We start from the raw sequence: 16,117 nt of genomic DNA, 5'->3' as shown, positions 1-16,117 counted from the left end.
TGGCTCATCCTATATAATTACTGCTGTACACACATATACAGTGCCTTCAGTATTCATAACCATGGACTTATTCCACATTTTACTGTGTTACAGTCTGTAGTCGAAATGGATTCAATAGATTTTGTTCTCTCACCTATCTACACACAATACCCAACAGACATTTTTGCAAATGGAATACACCCCTTTGCTACGACACTCCAAATTGTGTTCAGGTGTATCCAATTTCCTTCGATTATCCTTGAGGTGTCACAACAACTTGATTGGAGTCCACCTCTGCCCAACTGAACTGTTTGGACAGGGTTTAGAAAGCAAGACACCAGTCTACAGTAGATAAGGTCTCACAGTTTCCAACGCATGTCAGAGCAGAAACAACACAATGAAGTCCAAAGAACTGTCTGTCGATCTCTGAGATTGTGATGAGTCAAATATCTGGGGAATGGTATAAAACAATTTCTAAAGAGTTGAACGTTTCCAAGAGCACAGTGGTCTCCATCATTGGGAAATTGACAAATTAAATGGAACTACCCAGACTCTGCCTAGAGCTGGCCGTCCGACCAAACTGAGTAACCAGGCAAGAAGGACCTTGGTCAGGGAGGTGACCAAGACTCCAATGACCACTCAGAATTACAGAGTTCCTTTGCTGAGATGGAAGAACCTGACAGAAGGACAACAATCTCTACAGCACTTCACCAATCTGGGATTTATGGGAGAGTGGCCAGACGGAAGCCACTCCTCAAAAAAAGCTGTTTGCAAAAAGGCACATGAAAGACTCAGAGCATAAGGCAAATTATTGTGGTCTGATGAGACAAAAATGTAACTATTTGACCTGAATGTAAAGCGCTATGTCTGGAGAAAACCAGGCACAGCTCATCACCCTCTAACACCATCCCCACCGTGAAGCATGGGGGTGTCAGCATCATGCTTTTCAGCAGCAGGAACTGGGAGACTAGTCAGGATAAACAGAACAATGAATGGGTCCAAATACAGGCAAATCCTTGATGAGAACCTGCATCAGAGTGCAAGACAATGACCCCAAGCATACAGCCAAAGCAACGCTGGAATGGCTGCAGAACAATAACGTGAAAGTCAGACTTGAATTCCATTGAAAATCCACCACTCCCTATCTAACTTAACAGAGCTTGAAAACTGTATATTCCGGACTCTGACATTGCTCATTCTGATCCGTCTTAATTTCTTGTTCTTTCTTTTTGGGGGGGGGGGGGGGGGGGGTGGAAAATAATGTGTGTATTGCTAGATATTGCTGAATTGTTGGAGTTAGAAACATAAGCATTTCGCTGCACCTGTGATAACATCTGCAAAACTGTGTACGCCAACAATAACCTTTGATTTGATTCATCTTGGCTCAGTCCAATTAGACCGGGAGAATGGTGTAAACATATACTGTAAGCATATATGGAGATTGAGTTTCAAAGAAAGAGAGAGGTGTGAACTTGAAGTGTGTTGGACAAAAACAAAGGTGCTAGATGCCGGATATGAGAGGGTGTCTAGGCCTTGAGTCTGTGTGTGGCAGGAAAAGGAGAGATTGGCCAGGTTGTCGGAGGTTGTCTGTTAAAAATGGGGCAGTGTGTCTGACCCTGTTAATTCAAGCCTGGTATGAGCTTGTCCTTCAGAAAGCTCAGACTCGCTAATGCACTAGTAATGCACAGCCATGACTAAGTACTTCCTGTCAGGTAGAACTGCAGCCAGAAGGGAGACAAAGGCTAGCTCTGATCTAAGGTTATGCAAAGCAGACAAGCTGCTAGAGTAGCTAAATAACAGATCTGGAAATCAGTTAGGCTAGGCTATGTCAATGGACGATTCTTTAAAAAGCATTATCTTTATCCCTGTTAAGAGATCACAGGTATAACATGAGGTCTTCAATCTTTGATCTATTTTCATGGCCTAGAAATGTTGCCAGCTATCAACAGCCAAATGAAAACAGAAGGTTCTTCCCCTTGAATGTCAAAGTAACCATCAACAGCAACAAAAAACAAATGATTCTGCTCCCCTCCTGGGTGCCATGGTTACCTTTGGCTGTGAGGTTTTGCTCTGTTCAGCTCTTCTGTTTTTGAAGAAAAAAACACTTACGTAAACAGTCACTTAATCACATAACTAGACACACATCTCAAGTCATTAAAATGCCTATGAGGAAATTAAAATGAGAGCTTACAGCAAATGGCACTTTCATGCCAAGGGAACAATAGGTTATCCATGCTCAATTGAACTGCATACTAATTGGGTAATCACAGAGTCTAATTATAAGATGTTGACTGTCAGGACAACATGCATTTTGCCTGTGGGGAAAGAAATGCTCATCATAGACAAATTGTCGTTTCTTAAGCCACAATAAAATGGTTCAAGGTAACAATAGGGCAGGTCAGTTGTATAGCATATAAACAGATAGGGAAATTGTTAAACACACTGGGGAGGTGGTGGGCTGGTTAGTTTTGGTGGTGATGGTGAAAGACAGAGGGCGGATAGGGGTGAGTCTCCTCAATCAGAGTCAGTACATTAGGGCTCTTCTCCACCGGTGGTATGATGCTTCTCTTCCTGGCGCCACCCAGTCGTCCCCAGGACACAGAGGCCAGACTCACCATACCACTGTAATGGGTTATTAATAACACTCATCACGAATACATTATCCACAAGCTGCGGATTATATGAAATATGCTAATTTCCTGAGACCACGAGGTGTTACCAATTAAAGACACTGACATTCTTGTCCTAGATCTACTAGCTCAACGCCAGAAATTCTTGGACGGTTTTCCAACAGCTGCACAAGCGAGGCACTAGAAACGGTAACCCTGTGTATGGTGTGCCAGCAAGCGTGCGTGTGTGAATGTGTGGCAGTCCAGTGTCTCCAGGAATAAGCAGGCTGGTCAAAGATGAAGGAAAGGAATGCTGGCCCATCTCTCCAGTCTCCACAAAGAGAATATTACAAACACAAAAATGAAATATTTTAAAGGAAAACTTTCAACTGTTAGCCACATGAAGCCATCTTTAAAGTCGGTGGCTTGATTGCAATGAACAGGCAGAACTTAACACAGGTTACCACTGGCTTTCCTAAAACATTACTAAACGGGAGATTACATGCACCTGCTGGCTAAACTAAGCTTGATTGCAACGAAAAACCAACAAGGGTAAACCAGTAGATTAGTTGATCTTTCTCATTGACCTCTCACCGGAAACCGTAAGGCTGATGAATGAGTATAAGAATATAGAAGTAGTAGGCCTATATTTGTTTCAAACGTTTCACCTTAGTTGACAAAATAATATAATATATGCCATTCAAAATAACTTTATAGACTACATTTTCATTTGATTAAAAAAACAGATTATATAGCTCAATCACAATTTACTTGATTTAGTTACACATTTCAAGTATGGACTCTCCAGGGATTTTATACCCCCAATATTGATAAGAAATGACCATATCAGGCTAATTATTTTACAGACAGTTGTATTCAATGGATACATTGGAAATCAATAAAATAATTAGAGCATGCTCCACCATCAACATCAGTTCATTTGTATTTGTATTTATTATGGTTTCTCATTAGCTGCTGCCCCTTCCTGGGGTCCAGCAAAATTAAGGCAGTTTATACCAGAGGACGACCGATTCATCGGAATGGGCGATTAATTAGGGCCGATTTCAAGTTTTCATAACAATCGGAAATCGGTATTTTTGGACACCGATTTTGACTATTATTATTTTTTATTTTTTTTACACCTTTATTTATCCTTTATTTAACTAGGCAAGTCAGTTAAGAACACATTCTGATTTTCATTGACGACCTAGGAACGGTGGGTTAACTGCCTTGTTCAGGGGCAGAACGACAGATTTTTACCTTGTCAGCTCGGGGGATACAATCTTGCAACCTTACAGTTAACTAGTCCAACGCTCTAACCACCTGATTACACTGCACTCCACGAGGAGACTGCCTGTTACGCGAATGCAGTAAGCCAAGGTAAGTTGCTAGCTAGCATTAAACTTATCTTATAAAAAACAATCAATCAATCAATCATAATCACTAGTTGACTACACATGGTTCATGACATTACTAGTTTATCTAGCGTGTCCTGCGTTGCATATAATCGATGCGGTGCATATCGTTACTCCAATGTGTACCTAACCATAAACATCAATGCCTTTCTTAAAATCAATACACATACAGTAAGTATATATTTTTAAACCTGCATATTTAGCTAATAGAAATCCAGGTTAGCAGGCAATATTAACCAGGTGAAATTGTGTCACTTCTCTTGCGTTCATTGCACGCAGAGTCAGTGTATATACAACAGTTTGAGATCGAAATAGTCTTGAAAAATGTTGGCTGCAATCAAGACTGAAAGATAAACTCGACATCTGCATTAGAGAGTGGTAATTCACTGGCCAATGTTGGCTGCAATTGAGATCAGCTGTGCGGGTGATTTTAACACGTATTGATGGTTTAACGTGAGATCAATTAGTGAAAATCTTGCGGCTTTCAATGGTTGCAATTGGCCCATTCAATTTTACTGCTACATCAGAAACATGTCAGAAACTTGGATCTTTGATAATGATAATATGGTCTATTTCAGGATAACTACCATATCCACTTGAGTCACAACAGCATTACTTTACTGATAATGAACATACTCAGCTGTGTGAAATATTGCTGTAACACAAACATTTTCCTTTCCACATAAATTATGGTTTGTACATTCTAGCTGTGTAAACCACAAACACACACTATACTGTATATCTATCCAATCCTCTAAATACACTGTATGTCTAACTTAACAGTGGCTTTCTGTAACTGGGATAAATTACGAGAATCGTGAACAGAGGCCATATTTCCAATCTAACACACAGTTAATAATTCAACATTTAATATAAAACAACAAGTTGTCCAGTAACAATATCATTGAATAATTGATTCACTGCACTCTCCTCCCATGCCACTGGATATGAATTACATTTTAAAGAATCAGAAAACCATATTAATTCCTCAATGCTTTATCCCCCTGCCCTCAAATGTGCTTCATATGGCCATCCTCTTGAAGTAAAAACAAAGTGGAGAGGTGACCCATTGCTATTCTCAGTGACATTTTGCAACATTATGTAAAAACACTTCATTGTCCATCCCTGTAATGAGAGCACTTAACAGAGGAGATAAAAGTTGGTCCCCAAGGCTCCAGCTCACCACTGTACAATCTTCCATTCACTGTCAATGTCACCAGTCTCTCTTCCTCTCCTAGTTTATCCCAGAGGCACAACTGAGCAAGGGGAGCTCTATCTCATTGCAGAAATGGCCAATTTCTCCTTCGCTATCACTCCCGCTCTCGCTCTCTCTCACACACCCACACTGACCCCATGGGAAGACACTCCATTTAAACCAACATGGCTCTGCTAACAGAAGCACTTGGATACATTCTGAAAAAAAGTATGTTTCCTAGTTCCTACTGGCCATTTGAAATAGATCCCTCTTTGATTGCTGCCAGGTAGACAGAGTAAAATAGAGCATCTAGTCATGCCGTTGTATACAATGAATCTGTCAATAGCAGATAGGGAAGAAGCTTTACCATAATCTTCCATCTAGTTTGAGAATCTCCAACCTCTGTGGTTCCTGTCATCTCCTGCTCCCCCTGCTGAGCATTAGAATAAAGATTAAAGAGAGTCAGTGGGCGAGACAGTGGGAGATGGAGGGAGGGAGGGGCCGACACAGACCTCAAGCAACAGCCACCTGACAGCAGGTTACCCAGGAAGATACCAGCAGCCAATCAGCAAACAGTCTCCAGCCTTCTCTCCAGAGGGACAATGGACAGACGGGCAGATTTGAGCACTGAAGGACACTGTTTCTCCTACACACTGCTGGCGCATGTGCCCATGCACAAACACAAGCACACACAGGGGCACAACACTTCGTATTGTGTGTTTATACATACAGTACTGTGATAGTTTCAAAGTGAAGTGATTTGTTTGAGATGAAAGAAGTCAATGGGGGGAGAAACGTGATTAAGAAATAGCTTTGTGCGAGTTGAACATCGTTCCCAATTAAACTAATTGTGCTTGTAGATAATGAACAGTTTCTCATTCCCCCAGCTCAGCAGCTTTGGAAGACTAATTGTTTACCTGAAAGATTAGAAGAGCATGTAATGAATGCATTTCATTTGCCTCAACGCAAATAAAAGGGACTTGAAATACCTCAGCGAATGGTACTGCCACCATTGTCTATAGTTCACCCCCTCCTACGCCTGGGTGTGTGTGCACTCTGTGAGAGAGAGATGCGATAAACTCAGAACAGACAAGGGCATATTAGCCTATGTCTCTATTTTTGTCAGACAGTATTTGACTTGTTGGGCTCCAAACTCATGACATATTGTGCTGTCATAATCTTAATGGATATGGATTGAATAATACACAATAATTCAATTTTTTTTTTTTAAATACCATAACCATGATCAAAGTTGATAATCTTGAAGAGGACGCAATATGCCACAACCCAGGCAAGAATGATCATGTCCATGAATCCAGAAAAAAAGGTTATGTTTTACATAACATGACAGATGGCAGCCCCAAGCTAACTGATTTAGCTTTGGCCTGACTAAAAATGCTACAGTAACCTGTCACAGTGAACAGAACAAGCCAACTGAGCAGAGACTATGTCTGAGAGTCTTTTAATCGTGAACAAACACTCTCACTCCTGAGACCTGCATCATCTCATTCTCATCTCAGTCTGTCTGTTGGCTATCAGCCCCTCCATATGATACCCAGATTACTGCCAACACACAGCACACTAACATGCTGGTCTCCATAAGGATGTCTCCATCCATACTTCCTTTGTACGAGAGAGATGGCGCTAACCTACTGATTGCATAGACCTACTGCTCATATACCTTAAAAGGCTAAGTGACAGTTCTCCGGAAAGACCTGGACTACTGTGAGCACCGATAACCTGGTGCTCCCCGGTCCCATCCCACCCTCTACCACACATCCCTTCCCCAACACCCATTCAGGCTAAATCTAATTCACAGATGAATAATGGATGGACTTTCATCTATCAAGATTTTTTCCCCCCTCTTCTCTTGCACTGTGCACTATAGCTGCAGAGATAATGTGGAGGGGAGCTCTCTCTCTCTCATACTGGAGGCAGCATATCATCACATGTGTGTAGTGACATAGAGCAGTAGAGTAGAGGCACTTACAGAGGTTGCACACATGGGGAACCTTTTTAGTAGTCTAGGGTCTGGGAAAAATGTGGCCTTTTACAAACGCATTTCATGCAACTCTAAGTCATTTTACATGACTGGAGACTATGGCAGAATATTTTTTTCTACTTTTTTTTTATTCTACTTTGACACTGACAAACTGAGATCAATAAAAACGGCTTTGTGAAACCTAAAAATATTGTAGACTACAATATGAGGAGGAAATTATAGTCCTAAAAATGCTTTCCAGTTTCACTGACTAACTCAATGATGAGCAGCTCACGCTGGTGATTGCCGATGAGCTCGTAACAACAGCGCCTGCCTCTCTCTCTGCCTCTCTCTCTCTCTCTCTCTCTCTCTCTCTCTCTCTCTCTCTCTCTCTCTCTCTCTCTCTCTCTCTCTCTCTCTCTCTCTCTCTCTCTCTCTCTCTCTCTCTCTCTCTCTCTCTCTCTCTCTCTCTCTCTCTCTCTCTCTCTCTCTCTCTCTCTCTCTCTCTCTCTCTCTCTCTCTCGTTTTACTTTGTAAAACAATATTTGGAAGTTGATCAAATATGTTGGTAGCCTACAGCATAGCCTTCTCAGGAGCAGGAGCCATTTGTTTTCCAACCTGTGTTTTCCCTCGATTGTACTGTTAATATTGCGAAAGGCCTGTTTTGTCAGCATGCTGTTTTTTCACTAACAGATTTGCCATGCGTTCCCAACTGTAGGCTATTCCTTGTTGTAAACTAGGTGGTTCAAACTCTGAATGCTGATTGGCAGAAATCTGTGGTATATCAGACCATATACCATGGGTATGACAAAACATTTATGTTTACTGCTCTAACTATTTTGGTAACCAGTTTATAATAGGGTTTGTGATAAATGGCAAACATACCACGGCTAATGTCTGTGTCCTAGCACTCCACGTTGCATTGTGCATAAGAACAGCCCTTGGACGTGGTATATTGGTCATATACCACACTCCCTCGGGCCTTATTGCTTAATTATTGGGCTACAATCCACAGCTAGGCAATTTTTTTAAAGCTCTGTGGCTAAATGATAGGCCTTCTCATGGTGTAGTAGGCTATTCTGAATGACTTCATTTATTTATGAACAGACAGCAGTAATTCTATAACTTTGGCAAATTTATTTCAATTCATAAGGAGTGCTGCAGTTCCTTCATAACTCTTTGCGCAATTCAATAAGGAAATAAATGATGAAGTGCAACACTGAAGAGATGAGAGTTGCAGGCTCATGTCTATCAGAGCAGAGAGGGAGAGAGATCATAGAAAGGGAATCTCATTCTAGTCATATGAAAGATACTGGCACACTACTCACACAGACACAGCCACAGCCAGGAGTTGGTCTCAAACATAGGTAACATTGTTGCGCAAACCATAAACCCGGTCCAGCCCAATCCAAATATTTGGCCAGGCTGAAAATCACCTTTTTCACATATTTTTTTTTTGTAGGGGCAGGAGAATTAACGAAGAGGCAACTTGAAAGAACTTTGATCGCTTTTGTTAAAATGTTTACATTGCAAAAAGTGCAAAAATAAATGTCATGCCATGAGAGGTACAGGATCCTGCCAAATAGGTTCCGGTACAAAACGGAGACGTGCCGGATACTGTTCAAATTAAGCACTGTTTTAAACCTAACCCTAACCTTAACCACGCTGCTAACCTTATGCCTAACCCTAACCTTAACTGTAACCTTAACCACGCTGCTAACCTTATGCCTAACCCTAACCTTAACTGTAACCTTAACCACGCTGCTAACCTTATGCCTAACCCTAACCTTAACTGTAACCTTAACCACGCTGCTAACCTTATGCCTAACCCTAACCTTAACTGTAACCTTAACCACGCTGCTAACCTTATGCCTAACCCTAACCTTAACTGTAATCTTAACCACGCTGCTAACCTTATGCCTAACCCTAACCTTAACTGTAACCTTAACCACGCTGCTAACCTTATGCCTAACCCTAACCTTAACTGTAACCTTAACCACGCTGCTAACCTTATGCCTAACCCTAAAATAAAAGCCAATTTTGACTTTGCAGCTGGCCCATATAGTGGAAACCTTAGCTCTACCTCCAGGACAAGATTCGTCCCAATAAAAGGCAACTTGTAAGGAGAGGGAGCGAAAAGGCCACATCTCCCCACTCCTTCATCCAATTAGTCCCCTGCTTTTTCATTGTTCATTACACTGATTCGATTAATCTATAACCTTGAGTTTCGTCTCAGCTCTTTATTGACCCTCCCCATCCTCCCATCTCCCTCTCTAGAGCACCAGTCAGTATGTTGATCATCCTAGTAGACTTCCCTCAACTCCTTGATATCTTTAACAATCTCCACTAGATAAATGCCCCTAGGCTTCGTCCTCCTCTCCTCCTACTGTAAAAGCAGTAGCACGTGAGGCTTTTTCTACAGATGCACGGCCAGAAAAGTGAGATACGGGTGGCACCAGGCAGCTAGCGCTGCTAAGGAGGAATAAACCCACAAACACTGAGCAATTAGCATTTTCATCTAAATCAGAGAGGCAGCTTGTGAAGCAGCCCATCAATAATGCAGGCTGGTGGGAGACCCTGGCTGCTAGGCTACTGGCCCACAGAACGTACAGGGCTGTGTCCTTGGGCTACTGAGACTGGGGAAGGCTCCTGCTCAGAACTGCTGCTTAGATCCACACAGGGGCCTCTCCTATTGCCGGGCCCACTGTAATAACAGCTGCTAGACCTAGACACACGTGAGTGGAATAACAATCACTCAAATAATACCACCACCAGGCTTCAAATAGCCAGCCATGTCCTTTAGCAACCAACAGCAGCAGACAAAATGGAAGGCCGCCCATCGCAGAAGGTGGAGAGCTGCGAGTGGAAATCAGCATGGAAGGTGGAGGTCTCTGGGAGTGTGATTCATGTTAGCGCTTTCATTAAGTGGATTACGTACTTATCTCACATTACTATTCCTCCTCGTACAAATTAATTGGCACTAAAAGGGGAATGGCAGCGAGGAGACAACAGGAGCCATTGTGACAACGTTTTTACTACCATGTTTATTTTCCTTAATTAATGCAATGGTAAATGTGTCCAGTTGAGGTGTGTGAACAAAAGACTGCCATATTGAGGATGAAAGAGATCGAGCATAGTGTTGTTCAGTGGTCTTTGACCGGAGAAAAGCAGGCAGGCTAATTGCTAGTGACTGCTCTCTCAGCAGGCAACAAGCTTGTCCCCCTCTCCTCTCTGATAACAGCTCTGCTTACTGCTCCACTCTGAACGACCTTCACCAATGCAGACTGGGGAGTCTGTCTGTGGCTGCAGCCAAACCCACCCACACACACACACACACACACACACACACACACACACACACATACACACACACACACACACCACTATCTCACCAATTTTACAACCAGCAAGATAACTTCAAATATTGTCTCCCTCCATGTCAGTTTTCTACATAATAATCTGATTGGTGGGATCTTCGGTCTGAGTTACCTGAATTGTGCTGGAGCCCATCTGCTGGTATTGAACCTGAGGGCTGAAGTTGAGACACAATTGCTTTTCTGCTGTTATTGATTCAGCTACATAAAACTTTAAAATGTTTTTGAGTTTCAGGAGACACCCCTGGATTTCTATGAGGAACTACACAGGAAGAAAAACTCCACATGACAAAGGGGCTGAAGATGGTTGGCTGAGCCAATAGCTAGCAGTATAGTATAAACACATACTTTATAACATCTATTGTATTCCATACAAAACACAAAGGCTAGCTGTGTAATCAAGGTATGAACACTCCAAAGGAGGCTGGCTGGATGAGCTATAGGAGGAAGGGCTCATTGTAATGGTTGGAATGGAATAAATGTAACGTGGTCAAACATGTGGTTTCCATTTGTTTGAGACCATTCCATATATTCCATTCCAGCCATTACAATGAGCCCTTCCTCCTATAGCTCATCCAGCCAGCCTCCTCTGGAACAGTCATATAATATTCCACTGCAATAACAGTGTAATCAGGCTGCACTGAGGGCCATGTTGCCTGCTGAGTCAGAAACAGTGGTCAGTGGGACTGCTGTGAGGAGAGAGGGGGAGGGCTCAGCCTGTCCAGAAGGCTGCTCTTCTGCCCAACTGAGCCATCATTCTTTATTATGGTGCTTTATCCTTTTACAGTCCGTCTCAAACTGCTGCTGCTCCGTACAGTAATAACACTGAACCACACAGATACAGAGGCATTATGCATCAAACATCAACAACCAATGTACTCAGGGGAAGACACGTAAAGACTCCCCTCATTCCATTCAATCTGCAGTTTCACGCATGGCTTCCGTCCTCCAAGCTATGTATTATAGAGCAACCTAGAGAGACTATAAAACATTTTACTGCCCGTTTGTGATAAAGACCTCAGCTAACTTAGTGTACGTGCTTGGCTGTGGGAAATCATCTTTATGGTGTCCTCCTGTGAGCAGTCAACAGCACAACCCTTCCCCCACATTCCTCCTCTACCTTGGTCAAGCTATGGGGGGAGGGGTGGGCCCCGCCCTTCCCCATGTGAATCATCCTAGATCACCCCTGATGTAACTCTGCCAATAGACTAGGCCACTACGGCATGTAACAATACTGATAAATAGTTCCGGAGGCAGACTAATTCCTCCCATTGCTGTGTTTATCTGCAGTTATTGTTTTAAAATCTCATAATCGGCGGGCTAATTGAATTGGACTTGGTCTACTTTAGGGAGACCCCCCGCTAGTAGGCCCGCGGATCCATTTCCAAAAACGAGGCCTTTTTCTTTTGAACTCAGTCAGGGTCTCATTGTTGAGAGTTAGAATAGTAGAATACACAAGGTGCAATTTCGAAACTTGGTTGTGCATCAGCAGCTTTCCTCTTGTTATGTCACTCACTGACAGTCACTCAATTAGCCCATGTTTTTGATTGATAAATTAGTCTAGCCAGCTATCTAAACTTGTAATAACCATGGCCGAATACGCTGGGCACCTCCAGGTGGCCCCCATTGAATTTGTTATTGCAGGAAATTAACAAAATCTGGTACAATGCATTTAGTTAAGAGAGTTAAGTAGTAAATTGTTTGCACAAATCAGTTGACTGCATGTGTGTGTATGAAAGTGGGTTAGCAGACCCGCCAGCTACTTCAGCCCCTCGTGATGAGTTCAGATTCTTTGCGGCCCCCAACCCCCATCAAAGTTGCCCATCCCTGATCTAATTCGATCTTACTGGAGAGAGACAGAGAGGAGGAGCATGAGCTCGGGCCAGATGCTCCTCAGTTCATTCTCCTGGACTGAGCTGCAGTGCAAAAGCTGTTCTAATTAAAACTAGGGAGCAAGAACAAAGGATCTCCCAAGAGGTTAAATGCCATAGAAGACTCTACAAGCACTCTGGTGCTGTATGGAACTAGAACAAGCTCTCTTAATTACTGAACATTTATCCGAGTAAGGTAGGTAGCGCTGATCAATGCATTTCTGTCAAAATTCAAAATAACTTTCCTCATCAGTCCTGAAAACAGGCTCATGTTTACTCCTATATAGAGAAGGTCACAGTGTAGCAATTGTTTGGGAATTGATTACAGACTAAAATCTTCATCAACACAACAGGTAGTATTGTATGGCCAATACAGTAAGTATTGTGTCAGGAGTTGTATCATTCATATTTTTCTAAAAATGGCTCTCGCATCCAAACCATCCAAACAATGCCCTCAGCCTGACCACAGGAAAGCCTACGGTGTTGAGAACAGTGGACACACAACCCATTGTGCTGCACCCCAAGACATTGAGTAACATGCACTTCTGGGGTATCTGATAGAAGCCTGGATGAAGAGAAGGCCCTTACAGAGGCTTTGAAGTGCTGTATTCCTTCGTGTTGAATCTCTACTATAACTGTATCAGGTAGCGGGTCAGCTAGAGGGAGCGGTAATAACCCAGTAAATTGTCTCCCGGAGGCACCAGTACTCTCACAGAATACCAAACCTGACTCAGACACGGCAGGCCTCGCAGTCGAGAGAGAGAAAGAGACGGCGCACAATTGGCCCAGCGTCGTCCGGGTTAGGAGAGGGTTTGGCCGTCCGGGTTGTCCTTGTCCCATTGTGCTCTAGCGACTCCTGTGGTGGGCCAGGCACATGCACGCTGACACGGTCACCAAGATGTTTCCTCCGACACATTGGTACAGCTGGCTTCCAGGTTAAGCGAGCAGTGTGTCCAGAAGCAGTGCGGCTTGGCGGGGTCGTGTTTTGGAAGACGCACGGCTCTCGCCCTTAGCCTCTCCCGAGTCCGTACGGGAGTTGCAGTGATGGGACAAGACTGTAACTACCAATTGAATATCACGAAATTGGGGCAAAAAAGGGGGTAAAGAAATTAAATAATAATATAAAAAATATATTGTACTGCTCACATACACATTTAGCAGATATTACAGCGGGTGTAACGAAATGCTGGTGTTCCTAGCTCCAACAGTGCATTACTGTCTAACAATTCAACAACCTTCAATATGTGTTCCAGTACAGTAGCTGGTCCCATGTATTCCTTCTCCTATTTCTCTGTTTTTCCATTATTTTACTCTTCATGGTGGCTTCAGGAGTGACCTACATATGGCAGCTCTGACAGGGGCAGACAGGATGTGATTCATCAGCCATCTTGAGGATAAGACCAACCTCAAACCCTCAGGAGAATGTTTAAAGGAGACAGCTCATTTGTTATCACCAAACTAGACACACAGACAACTCTGTCATTTAGGCTTCACATGCCATCATTGGTTGAAATATGAGGTGAAAGTTTGGCTGATTAATCATACTGTCAACGGCTGTTCGCTAGGCTTTTCTCCTCTCACCACGATGTGACTAGAGACTACTGTACTAGAGACTATAAACACAGGCTGACAGTGTGGTCTTTGTCAGATTATTCCATGCTTCATGAGTGGTGAGTGAGTCTTCTTTTGGAGTCGTATAGCGGAAACCGACCATACCTTCAACTTGTCAACCTGGACACAGTAAGAGTGGGTCCCGGGCAGCATTGAGCAAATTCTCAATTCTGCTTATTTTTCCTGCATGCTCGTTCCAGCCATGTTCATCTCCTAGCCTGTCAACCGCACCTGCCAACTTCCTCTTCCACTGGAACTTTGGTTTTGGAAACATCAAAGTCAGACCAGAGGAGGCTTGGACACACCACTCTCACACACACCACTCTCACACACACCACACACACACACCACACACACACACACACACACACACACACACACACACACACACACACACACACACACACACACACACACACACACACACACACACACACACACACACACACACAGAGCCACTGACTGGAAATAATGTCTCTCTCACACCTTAACAGAAAGGCCCGGCCCGTCGGCCCAGTCTCCTGGAAGTAGACCTTCAGAGAGATGCAGCTCCCCAGTGAACAAGAACTAGACACTTTTCACAGATCAGTGCCGGACCGTTCAGCCATCACGTCTGGGGAGAGTCCTCACGCAGTCCTCCACACAGAGCAGCACTTCTTTGTATGATGTAAGTAGAATATGCATTCTGTCATGTAAACCAATTCTAGCATGACAACTTAGGCATTAATCTAAATATTGTTGTTGGATGTTGAGCATGTATTATCCAACCATTGTATTTAGAGGACTTCTATAAGAGGACCCTGAGTGTGGTCATCCAGTGACTAACTGCACTGCAACTGAAGAACTCTTACCTCCCATCACTCTGCATCTAAAAACAAACCATTACGCTGGTCCCTGTCACGCCTCGCTAGCAGCCTGACGTTGTATATTAATTATAGCCAAAGGCCTTATCTCAGCACTGCACAGTGGTGGGGAAGTCACTGCACCCAGTGGCTGCTGGGTTGTGTAAGGGGTGGCTGGATGATCACTGGAATTTCCTCTATTTTTAGCAGGGCCTGTTATTTCGGGGTGTCAGTACGTACGGGTGCGGGGCGAGCTCATTCTGTCCGTGGACCAGGAGTTGACTTACCTTCTATGGATGGGGCCTGGTCCTGGGCTGCATACAGCATACTCTTGAACGCCTGGAAAAGGAACAAACAGAGGGATAATCACTCATCAGTTTCTCTACTGTACAAGCAATGACCTGTTGATGTTTAATCCAATCAATCAACACCTTTTCATATGAGTAAATGATTGCAATAATTAGTGGGGTTGACGTAATGAACAAGATATTACTGATTGATAAATTCAAGTAATCTACTTACATAGCCATTGTCATGAATAGTATGATAAGTCAATTACTTCACACAAATGAAGAAAGAAGACCAGAAAACTAAGTAATATATTGAAAGTATATCTGAAATGTCCAAACTCAGTACATAATGTCTACAGGGAAAAATGACCATCCTTTGGCAACAATCGGCAAGATGTGTGAAGATAATGATTCCAGGCGGAGTTATAGGACATCAATGCTGTTGTATTTAACCATGATGTCTGATGGACACAATTTCCCTGTCACATTTCACATCTCTCAAATTAAACAGAGATAGAGGCTAGTTCTTATCAGTTCTCACAGTTCTTATCACACCCAATGATTTTTGTATATGGTTGAAAAGGGACCACAGATGTGCAGGGAAAGTTTTCTCATGACATTGTTGAAGGTGCTCTTCTAAAATCACATTCCTTATTTTCAGAGAAACCAAATGCATTGGTTCCGTACACAAATTAAATAGAGATCTCTAATCCAATAGGATCCTTTGCATCAAAAAACAAGTTGTTAATGGTGTACCGCACCCTAGGAAATATAAATCCAAAATACAGGTCTAACCTGGCTGCTATCAGGCTACCTGCCATGGCTAGATCAGCAGACCTCAGTCAATCTGGTGTAGATGTCAAATTAAATAGAATCAAGGAAGACATGGATGCATTGTACAGTGGAGTTAAATGCAAACTATTAACGATATATGGTGCCATGGTCTCTCT

General features: G+C 43.0%; 1 protein-coding gene across 1 annotated transcript in view; it reads right to left on the bottom strand.

The window, feature by feature from the left end:
* LOC139406627 (xenotropic and polytropic retrovirus receptor 1 homolog) overlaps positions 1-16,117 on the bottom strand; it is a 100,929-nt gene that overhangs the window by 77,150 nt on the left and 7,662 nt on the right. The window contains exon 2 of the mRNA XM_071149432.1: positions 15,165-15,216. Coding sequence (XP_071005533.1) covers positions 15,165-15,216 — 52 coding nt within the window. The remainder of the gene's footprint in view (positions 1-15,164; positions 15,217-16,117) is intronic.

Source organism: Oncorhynchus clarkii, chromosome 4 (genome assembly GCF_045791955.1).
Source record: "Oncorhynchus clarkii lewisi isolate Uvic-CL-2024 chromosome 4, UVic_Ocla_1.0, whole genome shotgun sequence".
NCBI classification, from domain to species: Eukaryota; Metazoa; Chordata; class Actinopteri; order Salmoniformes; family Salmonidae; genus Oncorhynchus; species Oncorhynchus clarkii.
The sequence above is the reverse complement of the archived record's forward strand: the minus strand, read 5'-3'. Positions and strand labels throughout refer to the sequence as shown.